The sequence below is a fragment of the Crocuta crocuta genome, unplaced genomic scaffold (assembly GCF_008692635.1).
Source record: "Crocuta crocuta isolate KB4526 unplaced genomic scaffold, BGI_CrCroc_1.0 scaffold107, whole genome shotgun sequence".
Classification (NCBI taxonomy): domain Eukaryota; kingdom Metazoa; phylum Chordata; class Mammalia; order Carnivora; family Hyaenidae; genus Crocuta; species Crocuta crocuta.
Window position 1 is genome coordinate 2051569 of NW_027531877.1, and position 17286 is coordinate 2068854.

The 17286-nt window shown below is 41.2% G+C and overlaps 1 protein-coding gene and 1 long non-coding RNA gene across 7 annotated transcripts in view; one reads left to right on the plus strand and one right to left on the minus strand.

Moving 5' to 3' along the window:
• LOC144239010 (uncharacterized) overlaps positions 1 to 16022 on the plus strand; it is a 50166-nt gene extending 34144 nt beyond the window's left edge. Inside the window, exons 3-5 of one of the 2 annotated variants that reach the window (XR_013337288.1) lie at positions 10045 to 10321; positions 10757 to 10881; positions 14187 to 16022. This is a non-coding gene — a long non-coding RNA (uncharacterized LOC144239010). The remainder of the gene's footprint in view (positions 1 to 10044; positions 10322 to 10756; positions 10882 to 14186) is intronic. The other variant, XR_013337287.1, reaches the window with a different exon arrangement.
• Positions 1 to 17286, minus strand: part of JAKMIP2 (janus kinase and microtubule interacting protein 2) — a 174922-nt gene that overhangs the window by 3204 nt on the left and 154432 nt on the right. For 2 of the 5 annotated variants that reach the window (XM_077772952.1, XM_077772950.1), the window contains 3 exons: positions 16583 to 16786; positions 10391 to 10456; positions 6244 to 6314 (listed from right to left, as the gene is read on the minus strand). In XM_077772952.1, the coding sequence (XP_077629078.1) occupies positions 6264 to 6314; positions 10391 to 10456; positions 16583 to 16786 (321 nt within the window). In that variant the 3' untranslated portion in view covers positions 6244 to 6263. Of the gene's footprint in view, positions 1 to 5675; positions 5736 to 6243; positions 6315 to 10390; positions 10457 to 16582; positions 16787 to 17286 lie in introns of all 5 variants that reach the window. The other 3 variants (XM_077772953.1, XM_077772951.1, XR_013337286.1) reach the window with 2 other exon arrangements.

Below are 17286 nucleotides of genomic sequence, written 5' to 3' on the forward strand. Positions count from 1 at the left end.
CATCTTTGGTTCAGAAGGCCATCTGGATATTACAGAGCCTCAGGGATTCTTTTCAGTGAGTTGCTTAATGTCAGTGAGCTTTAGTTTCCTCCCTGGTAAAACACTGACTGCAGCTATCATTTCTGAGAGTTTACCACCTGCCACCAGACTCTAAGTGAATGAGCACAGCAATGTCACTTCTGCCCTATGATTCTAGTATCCAAGTACTCACCAGGCCAGCTGGTTCACAAGCGACACTTAGCGAATATTAGTCGGGTTCAATTGGCAGGCTACTTATGTTCACTATTCTTGAGGGTTTTCTTACTGCTAGAAGGTCATTTAGATCTTAATATTTAGAGGCATATTGATGAACAAACTGTAGCCGCCTCCTGATCTCTAGTTACCACAGATCCCTGCAAATCCTTGACAGCAGTCACGCCCTCTTCCTGCTTCCTGTGTCTCTAATCAAGGGCACCACCACCCAACCAAGTGTACCATCTAGACCCCTAAGGGCCTTCATGACACCTTCCATTGCATCAGTCCTCATATATACTTTATTGTATGGTAAAATATTCAATGAAGGATAGCTTATTGCCTCCTTTTTACAGATGAGGAAACAGACCCTGTTGGTCCTGGGGGTCTATGAGAATGCCACTGAGAAAGGCAAGTAATATTGAATGAAATGTAACTGAAGTCAGAGGATCAAGGGAGGCTTCCCTGAGTCCCTGACTTTACACTGAGATGGGCAGGGCAAATGGATATGAAATAGTTGACTGTGGTGTGGGAAATATATGGCCAAAGTAGACAGAAGCACGTCTCACAATGCATGATCCAAGACAGAATGCTCGGTATGTCCTAGGAACTTGGCTTTAAATGTGTCTTTCTATGTGCCAGGTACTATATTGGTTGCTTTACTTATATAGCATCACCTAATCCTTAGGAAAAATAGTAGATGCTAATACCTGCTAAGTTTTTATATTAAGATATTAGTGTTTAGAGACATATAATAGTATTTATTTTGTAGGAATGCTCTATTAAATAAAATAGACATGAAATACACTCTTTCAATCACAAAAGAGATATCCTCTTTCTCTTCCTTACCGTAATATCATCACTATCATTAAGGAGTATTTATTGATTGGGGCACCTGGGTAGCACAGTTGGTTAAGCTTCCAACTCTTGACCTCAGCTCTCGTGAGTTCAGGTCCCGCATTGGTCTTTGTGCTGATGGTGCAGAGCCTGCTCAGGATTCTCTCTCCCTCTCTCTGTCCCTCTCCTGCATGTGCATGGCCTCTTTGTCTCTCTCAAAGTAAATAAATAAACTTAAATAAATAAAAAATAAATAAAGATAAAAATAAGAAAAAAGAAGTATTTATTGATTTCCAGCTATAAGCTAGGCACTATCTGGATATTCGGGTTACAAGGACGAAGGAAACATGTATGGTCTCTGCCCTCATGAACCTATATACGATGAGGGAGAGAGGTATTATTAATTAAAAACAGCAACAACAACCAAAACAAGTCAAATGCATGTTAAATATTGCCGGGAGTGAAATCAAGGAAGATTTCCCTGTGGGAATCACAAGCGAGCTGAGATTGGAAGGATAAGGATTAGGTGTTTACTAGATAAAGCAGGATTGAAAGTACTGTGCACACAAAGACTGTGTAGGCAAACTCCTGTGGGAGGCAGAAGGGAGTAAGACTCATCAAGGGAGCTCCTAGGGCAAGGGAAAGGCTGAGAGACTGCAGTGAGATCACACAGGGCTCCATTGGGCACGTGGGGGAACTGGGATTTCACCCTAATAATGTGCACCCCAGGAAGGGGGCACAATTAGATTTGTGTTTCCTAACACTTACTCAGTGGCTGTGTGGACAGTGAGTTGTAAGAGTGTCTGGAGAAGCAATGAACTGAGTTAGTAGGGTATCCTCCTAGGGAGTTGGGGGAGAACATATTTGTTCATGTATCTGTTCCTTTGTTCACTTATTCTTTAGGTTATTATCCAGAGCAAATCAGAGAGTTATCTTGGTATTACACTACTATGTTATCCGGGGCTACAATCTAACATGTCATAAATCTGCTTTCAATTTCATTTACCCAACTATTTATTCATTCATCTGTCTATCCTTTTGACCATGTGTTAATTTAAAATGTATTCAGCAGCTAGTATGTAAAAGACACTGTTGTAGACATTGAAGATACAAAGATCAAGCATAAGCCTACTCTGTGCTTTCTTAATAGTCAACATTGTGAGACAGATAGGGAAACAATCTTAATATGACTAGGTGAAGGCTAATAGATACATCTACATAAAGAAAGACTGATTAACTGGAATACAATGATTCATCTTACAGACTTTTCCTATCAATATAAAAGAATATGGAGTAAAATTCTTCATTTTAAACAATAAATATTGTAGAATCCTACTGCCATTAGTTTTCCACAGGCCACTGAAGGCCTTGATGGGAGGAGGGACTGAAAATTATAAATGTAATAAGAAATGAACATTTGCATATTTTAATGGAGAATTTGTAACCAATCAACTGTGGCTGTTCTTATACTACAGTATCTATTTAAAAATTTTTTTTGGATCAGAAAAATAACACAGTATTATGTGCCTTTTAATATGTTCTATGTTACTAGATGGAAGTGAAAATATAGAGCTATCAAGTTCAAGAGTCATGACTGACAAAAGAATTATTAAAAAGGAACCAGGATGGCTTAGTCGGTTATGCTTCCAACTTGGGCTCAGGTCATGATCTCATCATATATGAGTTTGAGCCCCATGTCAGGCTCTGTGCTGACAGGTCAAACCCCAGAGCCTGCTTTGAATTCTGTGTCTCCCTCTCTCTCTGTCACCCCTCTCCTGCTTTTGCTCTGTGTCTCTCTCTCTGTCTCTCAAATATAAATAAACATTAAAAAATTTTCTTAAAAAAGGAAACAGGATACATAGATGAAGGATCATGATTACCTGTTCTTTGTCTGGTCTTCCAAGCTTCATAATGAACAGAGCTGGTTCCATTATGTTCTTTATTAACCTGTCCCTCTTCAGAAGAAAAGGGTTTTCAATGGGTTGTTTTAACCTGGATATTAACATCCCAGTGATAGCTATTTGTGTACTCCTCTCGTTTTCTTCTCCTGATATAACTAACATGGAAGAATTTGTGGTATACTACTTCTTTAGAATAAATATCCAGAATGCATGAGGAGATGATATCTCATAAAACTACCTGGGATTCCTCTCCTTTAAAAAATTTTTTTTAACATTTATTTATTTTTGAGGGACAGATCACGAGCAGGGGAGGGGCAGAGAGAGAGGGGCACACAGAATCGGAAGCAGGCTCTAGGCTCTGAGCTGTCAGCACAGAGCCTGATGTGGGGCTCGAACCCACAAACTGTGAGATCATGACCTGAGTTGAAGTCAGACGGTGAACTGACTGAGCCACCCAGGCACCCCGTGGAATCCCCCTCCTTAAGACAAAAGTCCCAATATAATCTATAGACCTGTGTTACTTGGCAACCACTGAGAGCAATAAGGGTGCCTTCTTGGGAGCCTTCAGCAGCTTCTAGATCATCACTGACAAAAATGACTTAGGGAATTGTAATTGCAAAAAGAAAAAAAGCATGAGTCACTTCATTTTAAGGAGGGTATCTTTACATATACTTTAAGTTACTCTTGGGTTAAAGAGCAGAATATAAGCCTTTAATTTAGTAGGAAAAATATTTTTAAGGTTATGTGCCATATGCCTTTACTCTCTGCAGACAAGCCAAACATTTTTCTCGCCTATTTTTTTCCTATCTCTAGCTCAGCTACTATGGAGATAAAAATGGCATTCATCAATTTCTAGTCATGTCTTATTTAAATCTAGATTACTCCCTGAAAAGAGGAGATGAAAAGGCAAGTACTTGTTCTGGGTTTAGGTGGTAAACTATGTGATAATACCAGAGATTATAATTTCAAACTTTTATATTGATGAATCCAGTAACTGTGATAGCCAACTCTTCAAAATAATAACAGCTAAGAGTTGCTGATGATTGAATTATGTTCCAAGCAATGCAATTAGTCCTTTATATGCACAATCTCATTTAGTTCTCTGAATGTAATACCATGGTGTAGGTAACACAACCACTTTACAGAATAGGAAACCTAATCTCAAGTGGATTAAAGTTACCACAACATAGGCTGTAAATGACAGGATCCAAACTTAACAGTATATGTAACTTCAAAGCTGTAACTCTAAACTACTCAGCCATTTTCCTACACATATTTTAGACATCCCAGATGCACTGTCACACTGATTTGCTATACTCTCATTAGTTATAATCATGACCTTTCATTCAACAGACAATTACTAAGTGTCAGTTATGTGCTACTACGGAGGAAAAGCAAATTAAATCTTATACAACCCTCAAAGAGTCCCACAAAATGGGAAAAGGTATAGAGATGAGCACAATGTAATCTCAAAACCCACCAGCCCAGCAGTACTGCTCACGTTGCAGAAGACACCTCTGACTGCTGATATATACGAACAGAAATGGTGCTCACAATGTGGCAGCAATGCCCTCTCCTTTGGGAGGCAGTGTGGTGGTTAAAAGTGGCTAAAAATGTCTACAGTGACGGTCTAGGTACAAATACTAAACCTGCCAATTGTAGCTCTACCGCCTCGGAAGTCCCATGCTACTGTTTCTCCAACTATAATGAGAGGAATAAAGCAGCACCACTTTACAGGGGGTGTTGTGAGGTTCACTGTATCCATTGCTTAAAATAGCCCCTGGCGTGTGTTAGCCATTGATGATGTGATTGTTCAAACCTATGCATTTTCTGATAGTGTTTATGAATTTTGATTTCTCTTTCCTCAACTACCACATAGTACTCATGTCCTGTTTCTTTCTTTCTTATTCCTAGTAGGGGAGAGCTATTTGTTTTCTGATGCTCTGGCCATTCCTACCTCCTCCTAGAAAATCTCACCCATTTCACCTTACACAGATTCACTCAGTTTAAGAGACTCAGTCCTCTTCCTATGTTCTGCAAGGTCACCATCCATCTTGCCAGACAAAGGATGGCTGGCAGTCTGAAAAGAAACTCTTCTGGAAGAACGCATAAAGCCAGAAAGTTGATTATATGAGAACATAAACTTTCTGGGCATATACGCTTAACTCCTTCCTTGTATCGGGCCATGCTAAAGCACTTTTGCTTGTCGGTTCCACACCTAGGTAACAGGGATGATACTCATGGGGAGAGCAACTGTCTCTTCTCTATTTTTCAACTTGCTATGGAAAACGTTGAGTAAAGTGAGGCCCAGGAAAGATCCCTGTGTAATAGAATTTAATAGGAAAACCAAAGTGACACAGACCATGACATATGGATTTAGAAGAGCACCTGGCCCTTCCTCATTTTTAAATAATGCTATCATGAGGCACAGTGTCTGTACCCGGGAGACATCAGAACCACATTTTAACATCCATGTTAGAAACACAGACTGGTCCTTGCTCTCCACTCCTCCCACCCTCCATCTCACCTCCACCTCCAGCAACCTAATCAACTGAGTCAGAGGTAAGGACTTGGAATCTGTATTTTTCATAGCTTTGGGAATCAGTGTCTAAGATTATTTATACATGTATTCGTGAGACACAGACTTGATCATTTAGTAGTAATAAAACTCTCATTGTTCTACATTGGCACGGAAAGTTATCTTACTTGCAAAGACGATCCAATTTCACTTAATAGCCTGCTTTCCTGAGTTGTGATGAAATCAGACTGGGAGAAAGGGTTAAAAATAAATCAGCCATTTTTAGCTTGTTAAGCTTACAGAATCAGAATTTTCAAGCTGGAAGAGATACTAAAAATATACTCGCATCTCTTCATTTCGCAGAGAGGGAAGCAGCTCTTTCCATATAATGAAAGATGAGAATACTGAGCCCCATAGACATTAAGACTTCCCAAAGCAATACAGTTAACTAGAACAATATTCTTGATTTCCCTATTTGATGGTTGCTTTGTTTTTTTAATAATCACCCAAATGGATTGGATCTGCTTCTCACATTTTTTACTCTGTTTTTTTTAATTGAAGCACAGTTGATACACAATGTTACATTAGTTTCAGGTGATCTGTTTCTCATTTTATGGCATTTAAGCTAACCAAATGTATTTGTTTTTTTTTAAACCAAACAAACATGGGCACTACTAGTAACTAGTAACTGTATACAGCATCCTTCTGATCAAATACTTCTTAGAGCCATATTTTGAGAATTAAATGAAATCTTACCTTTAAGAGGCACCTTGACATCAAGGCCATAGAATAAAGGCAAGAGAGAAGAACAAGAATAGAAACAGAAACTGCAGAAGAAAAAGAAGAAGATTATGTAAATTGGAATTTCTGTAGTGTCATTCATCTAGTACAAAACCTCAAGCTCTTCCACTTTGCTTAATTCTGACCACTTGTCACATACATACCAAGCACCTTTTGTTTAAAAAAAACATATGTTTTACTTATTTGTTGGCAAAATAATGTGGGGAATAACTGGTGTCAACTAACATGGACTCATACATTTTATTTTATTTTATTTTATTTTTTTAAATTTTTTAATGTTTTTTATTTATTTCTAGGAGAAAGAGAGAGACAGCGTGAGCAGGGGAGGGTCAGAGAGAGGGAGTCACAGATTGAAACAGGCTCCAGGCCCTGAGCTGGCAGTCAGCACAGAGCCCGACGCGGGGCTCGAACTCACGAACCGCGAGGTCATGACCCAAGCGAAAGTCGGATGCTTAACCGACTAAGCCACCCAGGCGCCCCATGGACTCATATATTTTAGAATTCTGAGGGGGGTCTAATAGATCATGGGCCTTAAGCTCCTAATTCTTTAAGTGAGAAAAGTAAGCACAGAACAGTTCATTAATAGTCTAATTGCATGTCATTTCATGTCATAGCAAAGCCTTGAATTTAGGCCTCCTGAATCTTACTTTATTCTATATTATTGTCTGTTTTTTAATGTGTGGCAGGGTAAATCAAAACTACAAAAATATGATCAGAGTATCCACTTCATCACTTAATGCTATCATTGTTTGGTTAATTTGAGTAAGGCATAGCAGAGAGGATATTAATATGTGAGGTAAACATATAATAAATCATCCACAGTGGGCTACTTCTGAGGTGGAAATGCAGACACTATCCGTAATTACATCAGGACATCAGCTATGGCCTGGGTCTACCCTGGACAAGCAAGGATGTGTGGTATGAAATATGCTTATACATCAGTGGACGCCTCAGATAATGAACACACGCTGCTGTTCGAACCTCCATGCTTTGCAGATATTCTCTCCTTCTTTGACTCATCGAAGTTAAATGGAGTCTGATTTGTCTCTCTTCACTGAGAACCTTTGCCAGAAAAGCAGATACTTGAGTGAACAGACATGCTTGTGTAGCAGTGGTACATAACCAACCGCATGCTAATTGTAGAAGGCCGCAGGTCAGACCCGTGTTTTTCAAATGCCAATTTCCTTGGTGAGGCACTCCTACAGAGTCAGACTTTGACCTTGTTGTCACACTTCAGGAGCATTTTGTCAGGCACGACTTCCTTGAATAATGGTGGTGTATGGCATTCTAATGTTGAGCAGGTTATCGGCATGTGTCCTTTGATGCCACTGCTTACAGGGCTCTGGCTTCACTGTAGCAAAACTGTAGGGACAAGTTATAAAAATGGTGCTAAGAGTCAAGCGTTGGTGACTGTTCTAGGAGTCCGGAAAGCAGAAACTCTGTCCTTTTTTTTTTCAACTCCTTGAAGATGGAGAGTGGTAAAATGATGCCCGTAGCAGAAAATGGAGAGGAAAGGGAGGCTTCCACTACTCCTCTGAGGAGCTCAGACATCAGTGCCACCTCTCTGGGTATGAGGAGGTGCCCATCACCTCACTGGCAATGAGATTCTTTGTCCAGGCAGTTCAGGGGGCAAAACGTAGCATGTGGAGTCAGACATCCTGGCCTCTAGACTTGATATGGACTGGTTACATAGTCCTGGGAATGGTGTTTAATCTCTCTGACCTGTTGTGTTATTATCTGTAAAAAAGCGGATCCTGATATCCGCTGTGTCTGACTCACAGAGTAACTCTCAAGAGAGTCGATGAAGCCAATGAACATGGAAGTGCTTGGGCTGAGGTAAAACGGCATACGTGAGGCAATTCTGTTACGTGTGATCATCACATTACACATACTAACCATGTGCATGGAAATTAGGAATAAAGAAAGAATACTTCATGGACCCTCAGGAGTTGTTCAAGTACCCCAAGGAAAAGAAAGAAGAATAGCTCTCACATAGGTGAGCTTTAGCATTTTTTCTGGGTTTGTGTGTGTGAACTGGGGTCAAGGGAATAGAAGGTATGTCACAAACCTTGTCTCTCATTCAAATCTCTAGTCAGAAACCAAATGGATTGTTTTGAAGTGGCTTAATTTATTACTGTATGTGAAATATGCTGCTTTGGATGCTAAAGAATCCTTATTCACCATTATGTACGTTACCCCATTATAAATGTTTAAAGAGTTCAGATCCATGAAATGAAAAGTTCAGTGAATTTTGGCAGTGAACATAATCTTAATCGCCTTCCTCTAACATTTCCATGAGGTTTAATAAGAAAATGCCTAGGGTAGGAGCGCCTGGATGGCTCAGTTGGCTGAACATCCAACTTCGGCTCAGTTCATGATTGCATGGTTTGTGAGTTCCAGCCCTACGTCAGGCTCTGTGCTGACAGCTCAGAGCCTGGATCCTGCTTTGGATTCTGTGTCTCCTCTTTCTCTGCCCCTCCCCTGCTCACTCTCTGTCTTTCTCTCTCTCTCTAATGTAAATAAACATTTAAAAAAAAAAAGAAAGAAAATGCCTAGGGTAGTGATATTAATAGAGATTTTAACACCCCCCCGCTTTTAGTTTGGTTTTCCTTACATGAATGGGGCCTGAACCAAACTGAAGTTTCTCGTTTTAATTCTGGCTTCCTCTTTGTCAGCTGTGGAGCAGGTTGAGACTTTGCACAGAAAATTCCTAGAACCAAGAGCTAGCCATTTGAAGCTGTGGGAAATGGAAGGCATCAGGCATGTGCGCTGACAACCAGAGAGACTGGAAACAGTCCCCACCTTCTGTGGGTTTTCTGCCAAATGCTGGGAAGTCAGACTCGGTCTTTAGCTTACTGTACTTCACCTTTGCCTCATTCAGTCCCATAGAGCTAAACGACACAATTCTGAAAGGAAGACCACTCAAATTTACAATTTTGCAGAGGCTGTGTATTTTATGTCTGGAAATTTTGGGAGTTCTACTTTTTAATCGAACACCCTCAGTGTTTTGTAATTTTCACTTAAGTGACCTAATTTGTTCCTCACAGAACCCATGAGAAGAGGTGAGGGCAAGCTTTATCATCCTTATTTTATAGATAAGGCTTAGACAAGTCTCGGTCACATACCCAAGGTCAATTAAGTATGTGAAGACCCAGCCTGCATAAGAATCCAGGCTGCTGATGGTCTGGCTTCTGGCCCCGACCAACTAACTCCCTCTGATCTCACATGTATGGGTAACTACAGAAGTAATTTGGCATGAAGAAAATCCTGATCGTTGTCTCAGAAGCAGCAGATGGTTTGCTATTTTCTTCTTGGGTGCCTACGGAAGATGCTGCAAAATAGCCATATTCTTTCGCCACACAGGAAATCAGACTGGAACTCTAGGGAAGGCCTCTTGCCATCCTTGCTGTGTTCCTCAGCACGGTGCTCCCGGCATCACGGGCAGGGTCACTGTTGTTGTCTTAAGATTGTTGGACTCACTGCAGCCTGTCCAGCACCCCTGTGTGAGCCCTCTCCCATCCGCCACCATGCACACTTCCAAATGCCACCTTTCAGAACTACTACACTCTCCCCTGTAAGTGTTGGCTGACTTGGAGGAGTCTTTCAGGCCACTGGGGAAAGCGAGGTGAGGGCATCATCATCATGTGTCAACCTAAGTTTCTGGACTTACCATGGAGGGGACACTGAAGCACAAGGAAGAAAGGGCTTTCTATCAACAATAACAGGAATGATTGTTTTTTTTTTTTTTCCATAAAGGGACCAAAAAGATTTTGAAAAGAAAGAGCAAAGTACAGTCACAAAACTCCAAAGAAACTTTTGGAAAGGAAACCAAGATAAGAGAGGGGAAGTGAGGAAAGAAAGCACCCATAGCAAAAAATAGGAATCAACACAAAAGGCAAACATGTCCAGGCTAGGTTGCTGAAGACAGAACCTTTTCTGGGATGCTGGTGACTGACTGACGGTGAAGTTTATATTGACCATGACAATACCTGCCTCAGCAAGATACACAGTAACAGAGAAGAAACACAACACGGTGAGTGAAACTCCTATTATTTTCTGGTCTGAAAGTTAAAGACAAATTCGCACTGAATTTAACACGTACCTTTTCTTCTAAGTCTTTTATCTGTCTTTTCTGAATGTCTGTTTTATCTTCTAAGTCACGAATTCTCTGAAGAAAGGAAAAAAGAGAAAGACTTAGTGGGTGTTTAATAAGATTGTTTGCCAACCTAAAACACAAAACTTGCTGCAAAAACATTAACATTAGTAGTCAGAGAGAGGGGCGCCTGGGTGGCTTAGTCGGTTAAACGTCCGACTTTCGCTTAGGTCATGATCTCACGGTTCGTGGGTTCGAGCCCCGCATCAGGCTCTGTGCTGACTGCCAGCTCAGAGCCTGGAGCCTATTTCGGAGTCTGTGATTCCCTCTCTCTCTGACCCTCCCCTGCTCACGCTATCTCTCTCTCTCTCCTAGAAATAAATAAAACATTAAAAAAAAAAAAAGTAGTCGGAGTGAGAAGCATCACATAGATGTTTTTCCATACTGAGAAGACAGTTGGATTACCCACACTTGTGATGGAAAAGCACGGCATTAATTACGTACGTATTTTTAAATTTGCTACCCCGTCTATGCACCTATCCCTACAGACCCTATGCCTATGAGGGAGCTAACATTCTCACCCCACTGTCCTTGGGCTTGGCCACGAGACCTGTCTGGCCAGTGGAATGAGAGTAGGAGAAGTGGGCATACCACTTCCTCATACAGACTGCAGGATGTCCCGGAACTAGTGAGCAAGAAACTAACTGGGTTGTAGCCATTTGGATTGGGATCTTTAGCTGTTGATTATCACAAATGCAAACAGTCCCATTGTTTTTTTGCTACCCTTTCTTTCCAACTGTATTTGATCTCTGCTTCAGGGTAGAATTTACTCAAAAAGCAGGATTTGCCAATTCTCACAAAACAAAGTAGAGACTAGAGTTGGACAAATATTCCAAGGAGGAAACTGATTAAATTAGGGGAAAACTAAACATAGCAAAAAGCATAAGTAATCCTAAAGACAAAATAGTTAGTTCCAGAACTCTTTGAACTTACCCGTCAATTGTGTAACAAAATTCCAGTGATTTAAGAAGCACAGATTTGAAATCAACATCACACATTTATTTGCAAGTGAAAAATCTTCAAATTTCAAGACAACTAAAGGCTTTTTATGTTCATGGCACATAGTTATACAGTATAAGTTTGTTATTTAATGCTTCTCTTGGGAATAATCAGAAAATGGACAACTAGAGTCTGAGAAGAAAACAGCGGAAGCTAAAGGGGTAATAATATAGAAAGAGAGGTTTTTATAATGCAATTTGGGGAGAAAAAGGGGAAGCTAGAACAAATACTTGAATTTGGAAATTGTATCCCCCTTTCTGTGAAACAGTAGTTCTCAATGGAGGATGACTCCGGCCCCCGGAGGACATCTGGCAATGTCTGGATATCTTTTAAAGTTAGTTAATCTGAAGTGTACAATTCGGTGGTTTTAGAATATTCACAAAGTTGTGCAACCATCATCACTATCTGACTGTCTGGACATTTCTGAATCACATGTGGTCAATAATTACACCTGGGGTGGGGGTTGTAACCAGCATCTAATGGGCAGAGCCCAGGAAGATACACAGGACAGTCCCTACCATAAAGAATCCTCTGACCAAGAGCACGTGTGTGGCTCAGTTGGTTGAGCGTTCCACTCTTGATTTCAGCTTAGGTCATGATCTCCTGGTTTGTGAGTCCGAGCCCCATGTCAGGCTGTGTGCTGACAGTGTGAAGTCTGCTTGAAATTGTCTCTCTGCCCCTCTCCCACTCACACACACATGTGCATGCTCTCTTTCTCTCCCTGTCTAAAAATATATAAATAAACACAAAAAATAGAATCATCTGACCAAATGTAGGGAGTAAGGAGACTGAGGAGTCTGCTTTAAAGGGAAGGGGCTGAGGTTTGTGCAGAGGAGGATGAGGTTGTTTGGGTCAGAGAGACTATTAAGGCTGACCTTGAAATTATAAGACAATGAATTCAGGGTAAGACAAGGGGCCTGGAAGCTAATGCTGCGTGTACATGGGAGTGATGTGTGTGTTTGTGTATATTTCCACAATGCTGCTCAGGTGCCAAAGCTACACAATAAAAGAATAAATTTGCTAGACATTTCTACCTTGAGGGTACATGTAATTCCTTGATATGTCTACTGAATGTGGAGGCAAGTATTATCTCAACAAAATCATGGACATGTGAGATTACTATTGTGTCTATTCAGCCACCAAGTGTGTGTTTGTTGGGCCACTTCTTACAAAGGTCAGGTCTATGCTAGATATAATGGAGAATACAGACATCAGTCAATTTTTGGTCTCAAAGAATCATCAGAATCAGATGGGGAGACAAAGTTGAAAACACAGGGAAAAACAAATTAAGTAGAAAAAGTAAACAATGGCAAAGCCATTGTAACTTCATCACCAATCTCTAGTAAGTAGGACAGAGTTCAGTACAAAGAAGCTGCCTATGCGTGTTGAGTACATGAGTTATTTATGCTACAGTTGTGTGCTACATGCTCTACTTCTTTCCTTTCCCATTCACTTGCCACCCCATCCAACGGAGAACCTTCTCAGGTCCAAAATAGAAGCCTTTTCTATCTCTCTTACCTGTCCTGCTAATAAGTACACCAAGTCACTGTTGTCTGCATCAGGACTGGGGTGACAGCTTACTGCTAGCTCTTCCTGTTTCTAATTTAGTACATCCATCTACAGCAGCTGTGTGCACTCCTGACAGGTGGAATAATCGGGGCAGGCCCTGAGTTTAAGGGGGAGAGGAAGAGGAGTAAGAATAAGGGAGAGGTAGCCAAGCTGCGCTCAGAAAATAACCCAACTTCCTTCAAGGTCCAGTGTGATTTAGTCTTGTCTTCCCGCTCCAGCTTCACCTCACAGCTGCTTCACCTTGGCTATATGTGCTCCATTGTTATGGCCTTCTCTCTGTTCTTTGACTATTCCAAATGTTTCCACAATAGCGACTTACACTCTGTCGTCCCTGTCTTCTGGGGCACTTTGCCAAGATCTTTGTGTGGCTGGTCCCTTGGGTTTCAGACATCTTCAGAGACACCCGGTCTGCCTAGTGAGTCTAAAGGGCGAATCCTACTCCCAAATGCACACACACATTGTATACTTTTCTTCAGAGCATTTTCTGTCTCTCTCTGAAATTACCTCGGTCATTGTTCACTTGCATTGTTGCTTTGACCCTTTTTGCCTCTAGGACAGATAAGAGCAGTGACCGTTAAGTCTTTGTCTACCATCATATTCCTAGGACCTGGCACAAGCAGGGTCTCAATATGTGGTTTTAAAAGAATGTGTAACAGAGTATGGAGTACAGATTTTTGGCAGTAGTATGCAGTCCATTATTACAGGGGAACATCCTAAAGGAGGTGGATCTTAAACTGGGACTGGAAAAATGAGAACATTTGGATAAATGCAGCAGACACCGAAGGGCATTTTAGGGTGAATGATCATGCTAACAAAGGCTTGGAGGTGGGAGTCATGACCCAAGGGGTACCAAGAAGAGTTCTGTATGAGCTGAGAGGACCGTATGCTCTGGAGATTGTCTCAGATCAGGTTTTCAGGGAAGGGGTAGCCAGCTAATGAAGGATATGGAGAGACCTGCATAGACCTAGACCCAACTGGAAATTGAGATCATGGGGGTTTTGAGGAAAAATGGACCATGAGGAAAGGTGAAAGGACATGTAGTGATATGCATGATGAAGTAAAGAGAGAGGGGCAGGAAGTCCTCTCCACCACTCAATCCCCGTAGCATACTGCATATGATTTTTTTATGCCACTTGTCAACAGATAACAATCATAATTAGTTTTTTGTGTATGTTAGCCTCCTTTGTCTCCTTCAATAGGTCCTAGGCTTTGTAAAAGCAGAGTCCATGTGAATTCTCCACGTCTGGCATGCCAAAGTCTAGAAAGTGCATTTAAACAGTGACTGAATAAATTCCTAGATGATGGAGTTGGGTTACATAAGAGGACATCTGGCAGCATCTGGGATCTGCTGCAGGATTGAAAGGTCCTGCTCTATGCCTCAGGTTACAAGTATGGACAAAATGGACCAGCTTCAAAAACACTTCTGGAGAAATACTAATTGGATGTAGTGCTCTATTAATGATTGCAGATAAAGGACAAAGAAGACTTCAGCGTTTCCAGCCTGAGTGCTTTGGGATATGTTAATTCTACTGACCAAGGCAGGCCAATGGGGAGAGAAGGGGAAAGAAGAAGAATGCACACTTAGGTATGTTTCTTATGAGTTCACTGTGAACCATTCAAGCAGAAATGTCCAATAAATAGGGATATGCTCTAGGAGTTAACTGGATCACATACTTACACATGACAAATCTTGGCCAACACCTCCTGGACTAATTGTTTTAAATCAAATCTACTGATTATAAGGGGGTGGGGAAAAGAGTAAGAAATAATTAGAAAAGGCAAATTTTCTAATGAAAATTTGTTTGGGAGATAGAAAATTTCAATGGAAATCTGAGGCTTAGAAATGTATCTCTCACTGGACAGCTTAACACAAAGCAAACAAAACCATGTCTTTCAGGTTTGGCTTGCTTAGAGACTCAGAAAAATGACAAAGGTTTTAGTCACCAACAAATTTAGATTACTTTTTGCCCATCTTAAAAATAAATACTTCTGGGGCACCTATGTGGCTCAGTTGGTTAAGCATCTGACTTCGGCTCAGGTTCATAAGTTTGAGCCCCATATGGGGCTCTGTGCTGACAGCTAGCTCAGAGCCTGGAGCCTGCTTCAGATTCTGTGTCTCCCTCTCTCTCTGCCCTTCCCCAGCTCATGCTCTCTCTCTCAAAAATAAATAAACATTTAAAAAAGTAAAGAAAAAGAAAAAAAAGCACTTCTGTGGTTCCATGGCACAGCCCCTGATTTGTTGAAATTAATTAAGTGCTCTTGCAGTATAAAAAATTTATGCAGAGGACACTTTCATTCCCCCCAACTAATGATGCCATGGAGTCTATTATTAAAGGACTGAAAAGCTCTCTAGGATCAAACTCCAGCACTTTATGACAGAATCTGAAGGGGCACTGAAACAAACATGCCTGTGTTCACCATCTCTGGGACAAACGGCTTCACAGTTCCCTGTTAACTCAGATAATCGACTATCAAGATTCGCACAACTCCTGGCTGTGTAGGAAGTGTGCTAAGTGTCCTGTTCCCCACAAACTGTTCTTATGGGTGTCATAAAATAACCTGTTACATTTCCACTCACCGTGATCTCTAAAGACCACAGGACTCCTACTTCTTATATAGCTCACCTGGATTTTGTATCTCTTGCTTATCTCAGCTTCTGAGTACCAAATCCTATTGGCACTATCAATTTTGGAATTCTTTTGGAATCTGCTTTTTGACCTGGGCCTTAAGTCCTCACCTGTCAAGCTAAGCCATGAACTAAGAGATGGAATTAAGAATTTTGGCTACAAATTAATAGTGAGTGTCTCTGGAGTCTTGCTGGTCCAGATGGGTTGTATCAATCAGAGAGGGCTCCAGCTGCACAGGAGAGTTGTAGTGCAGTGGTTACTCGCACTGGCCCTGAGTCATGCCCACCCGAGGTGACGCTGGGTCTGGTGCTGGCTCTCTGTGTCACCTTGGGCAAATCACTTAAGCACTGGTATCTTCAGTATCGTTGTCTCCTCAGTGGGATAATAAGAATACTTACCTTAGCGGGCTACTGTGAAGATTAAATGCAATGATGTAAGTAGAGCCCTTAGTTTAGTTCCTGACATAGCAAATGCCAGTAAGTAAGCGGCAGCTTCCAGGCTTTACTGTTGTTGCTGTTTGTTCTGGGAATAAAGAAAAAGGCCCTTGTTCTCTTTTATCCTATTCAAATGATCTGATCAGGCTAGATTATGGACTGGGAAGAGGAACAGGAAGAAACAGTATTTCTGTCCTGGGGAGAGTCTTGCTTCCCTGCATAAGGGAGCTGATCAGGCTCTGGGAGACCCAAAGGGTATTTCATGAAAAAGCAGTTCCCGAAATAGCAGCACTATGTGATGCTTCCGGAATGCCACTTTTCTCGGGACTGAATCATTACAAAATGTCATCCTGTCCCTGAGTCTAGGTGGAAACCAAGAGTTCTGTATCTTACTCTCTGCAGATGACATACAGCTCCTGGGCTTCTCCTCACCCAGACTCAGTACCATGTACTTAACTAAGTGCCATTTGCTTAGTACCAATCCTACACAGATGCAGCAGCTCTGTCCTCACCTGGTGGGCTTGCTGTAAGAGCTCCATTCGCTCCTGAAGAATCTGACAGTCATACTCTCTGCTCTTCCTCAGCATCTGCCGTCGTAACTTTTCTACCGCTGTCCTCAGCTCTTCTTGCTGTTTTTCACTTAATAATTCACCAAACTTGATAACGGTTTCTTGCTGCAGAGCATTGTACAAAGTAGCTTCTAGTTCCTGGATTCTCTGGCAAACAGAATTAGAAAAGTCTAACTTTGGAACTTAGCATTTCCGTGTGGTATGCAAAGGGAGACACTTGCGTGTGGGAGGAGAGGGGAGTTATGTATTATTGTAGTCATACAGGATCGTAGCACTAAAGTCAATTTCAAAGCTTATCCAGTCAAACTACCATTTTGACAATCTCCTTTGCAGGACTCCATACGAGTCATCCAGCTAACAATACATGAACTTCTCTGATGATGGGGAATTTGTTCCTTTTCTTGGGATCCTGTCCATTTCACACACCTTTCATTTTTAGGAAGTCCTTACTTGGTTATGAAAATTGTACATTTTTCTATTCTCAAATGTCGCTGAGAATAGATTTGCTGTCTCTTCCACCTAACAACCCTTCAGATATGTAGACATCTATCATGGTGGCTGTACTTTTAGAAATAAGCACTGGAAATTTCTAAGTTGGAATTTAGAAAGTTGGAATACTTGAAATTGGAGATCTATTTCATGCACAA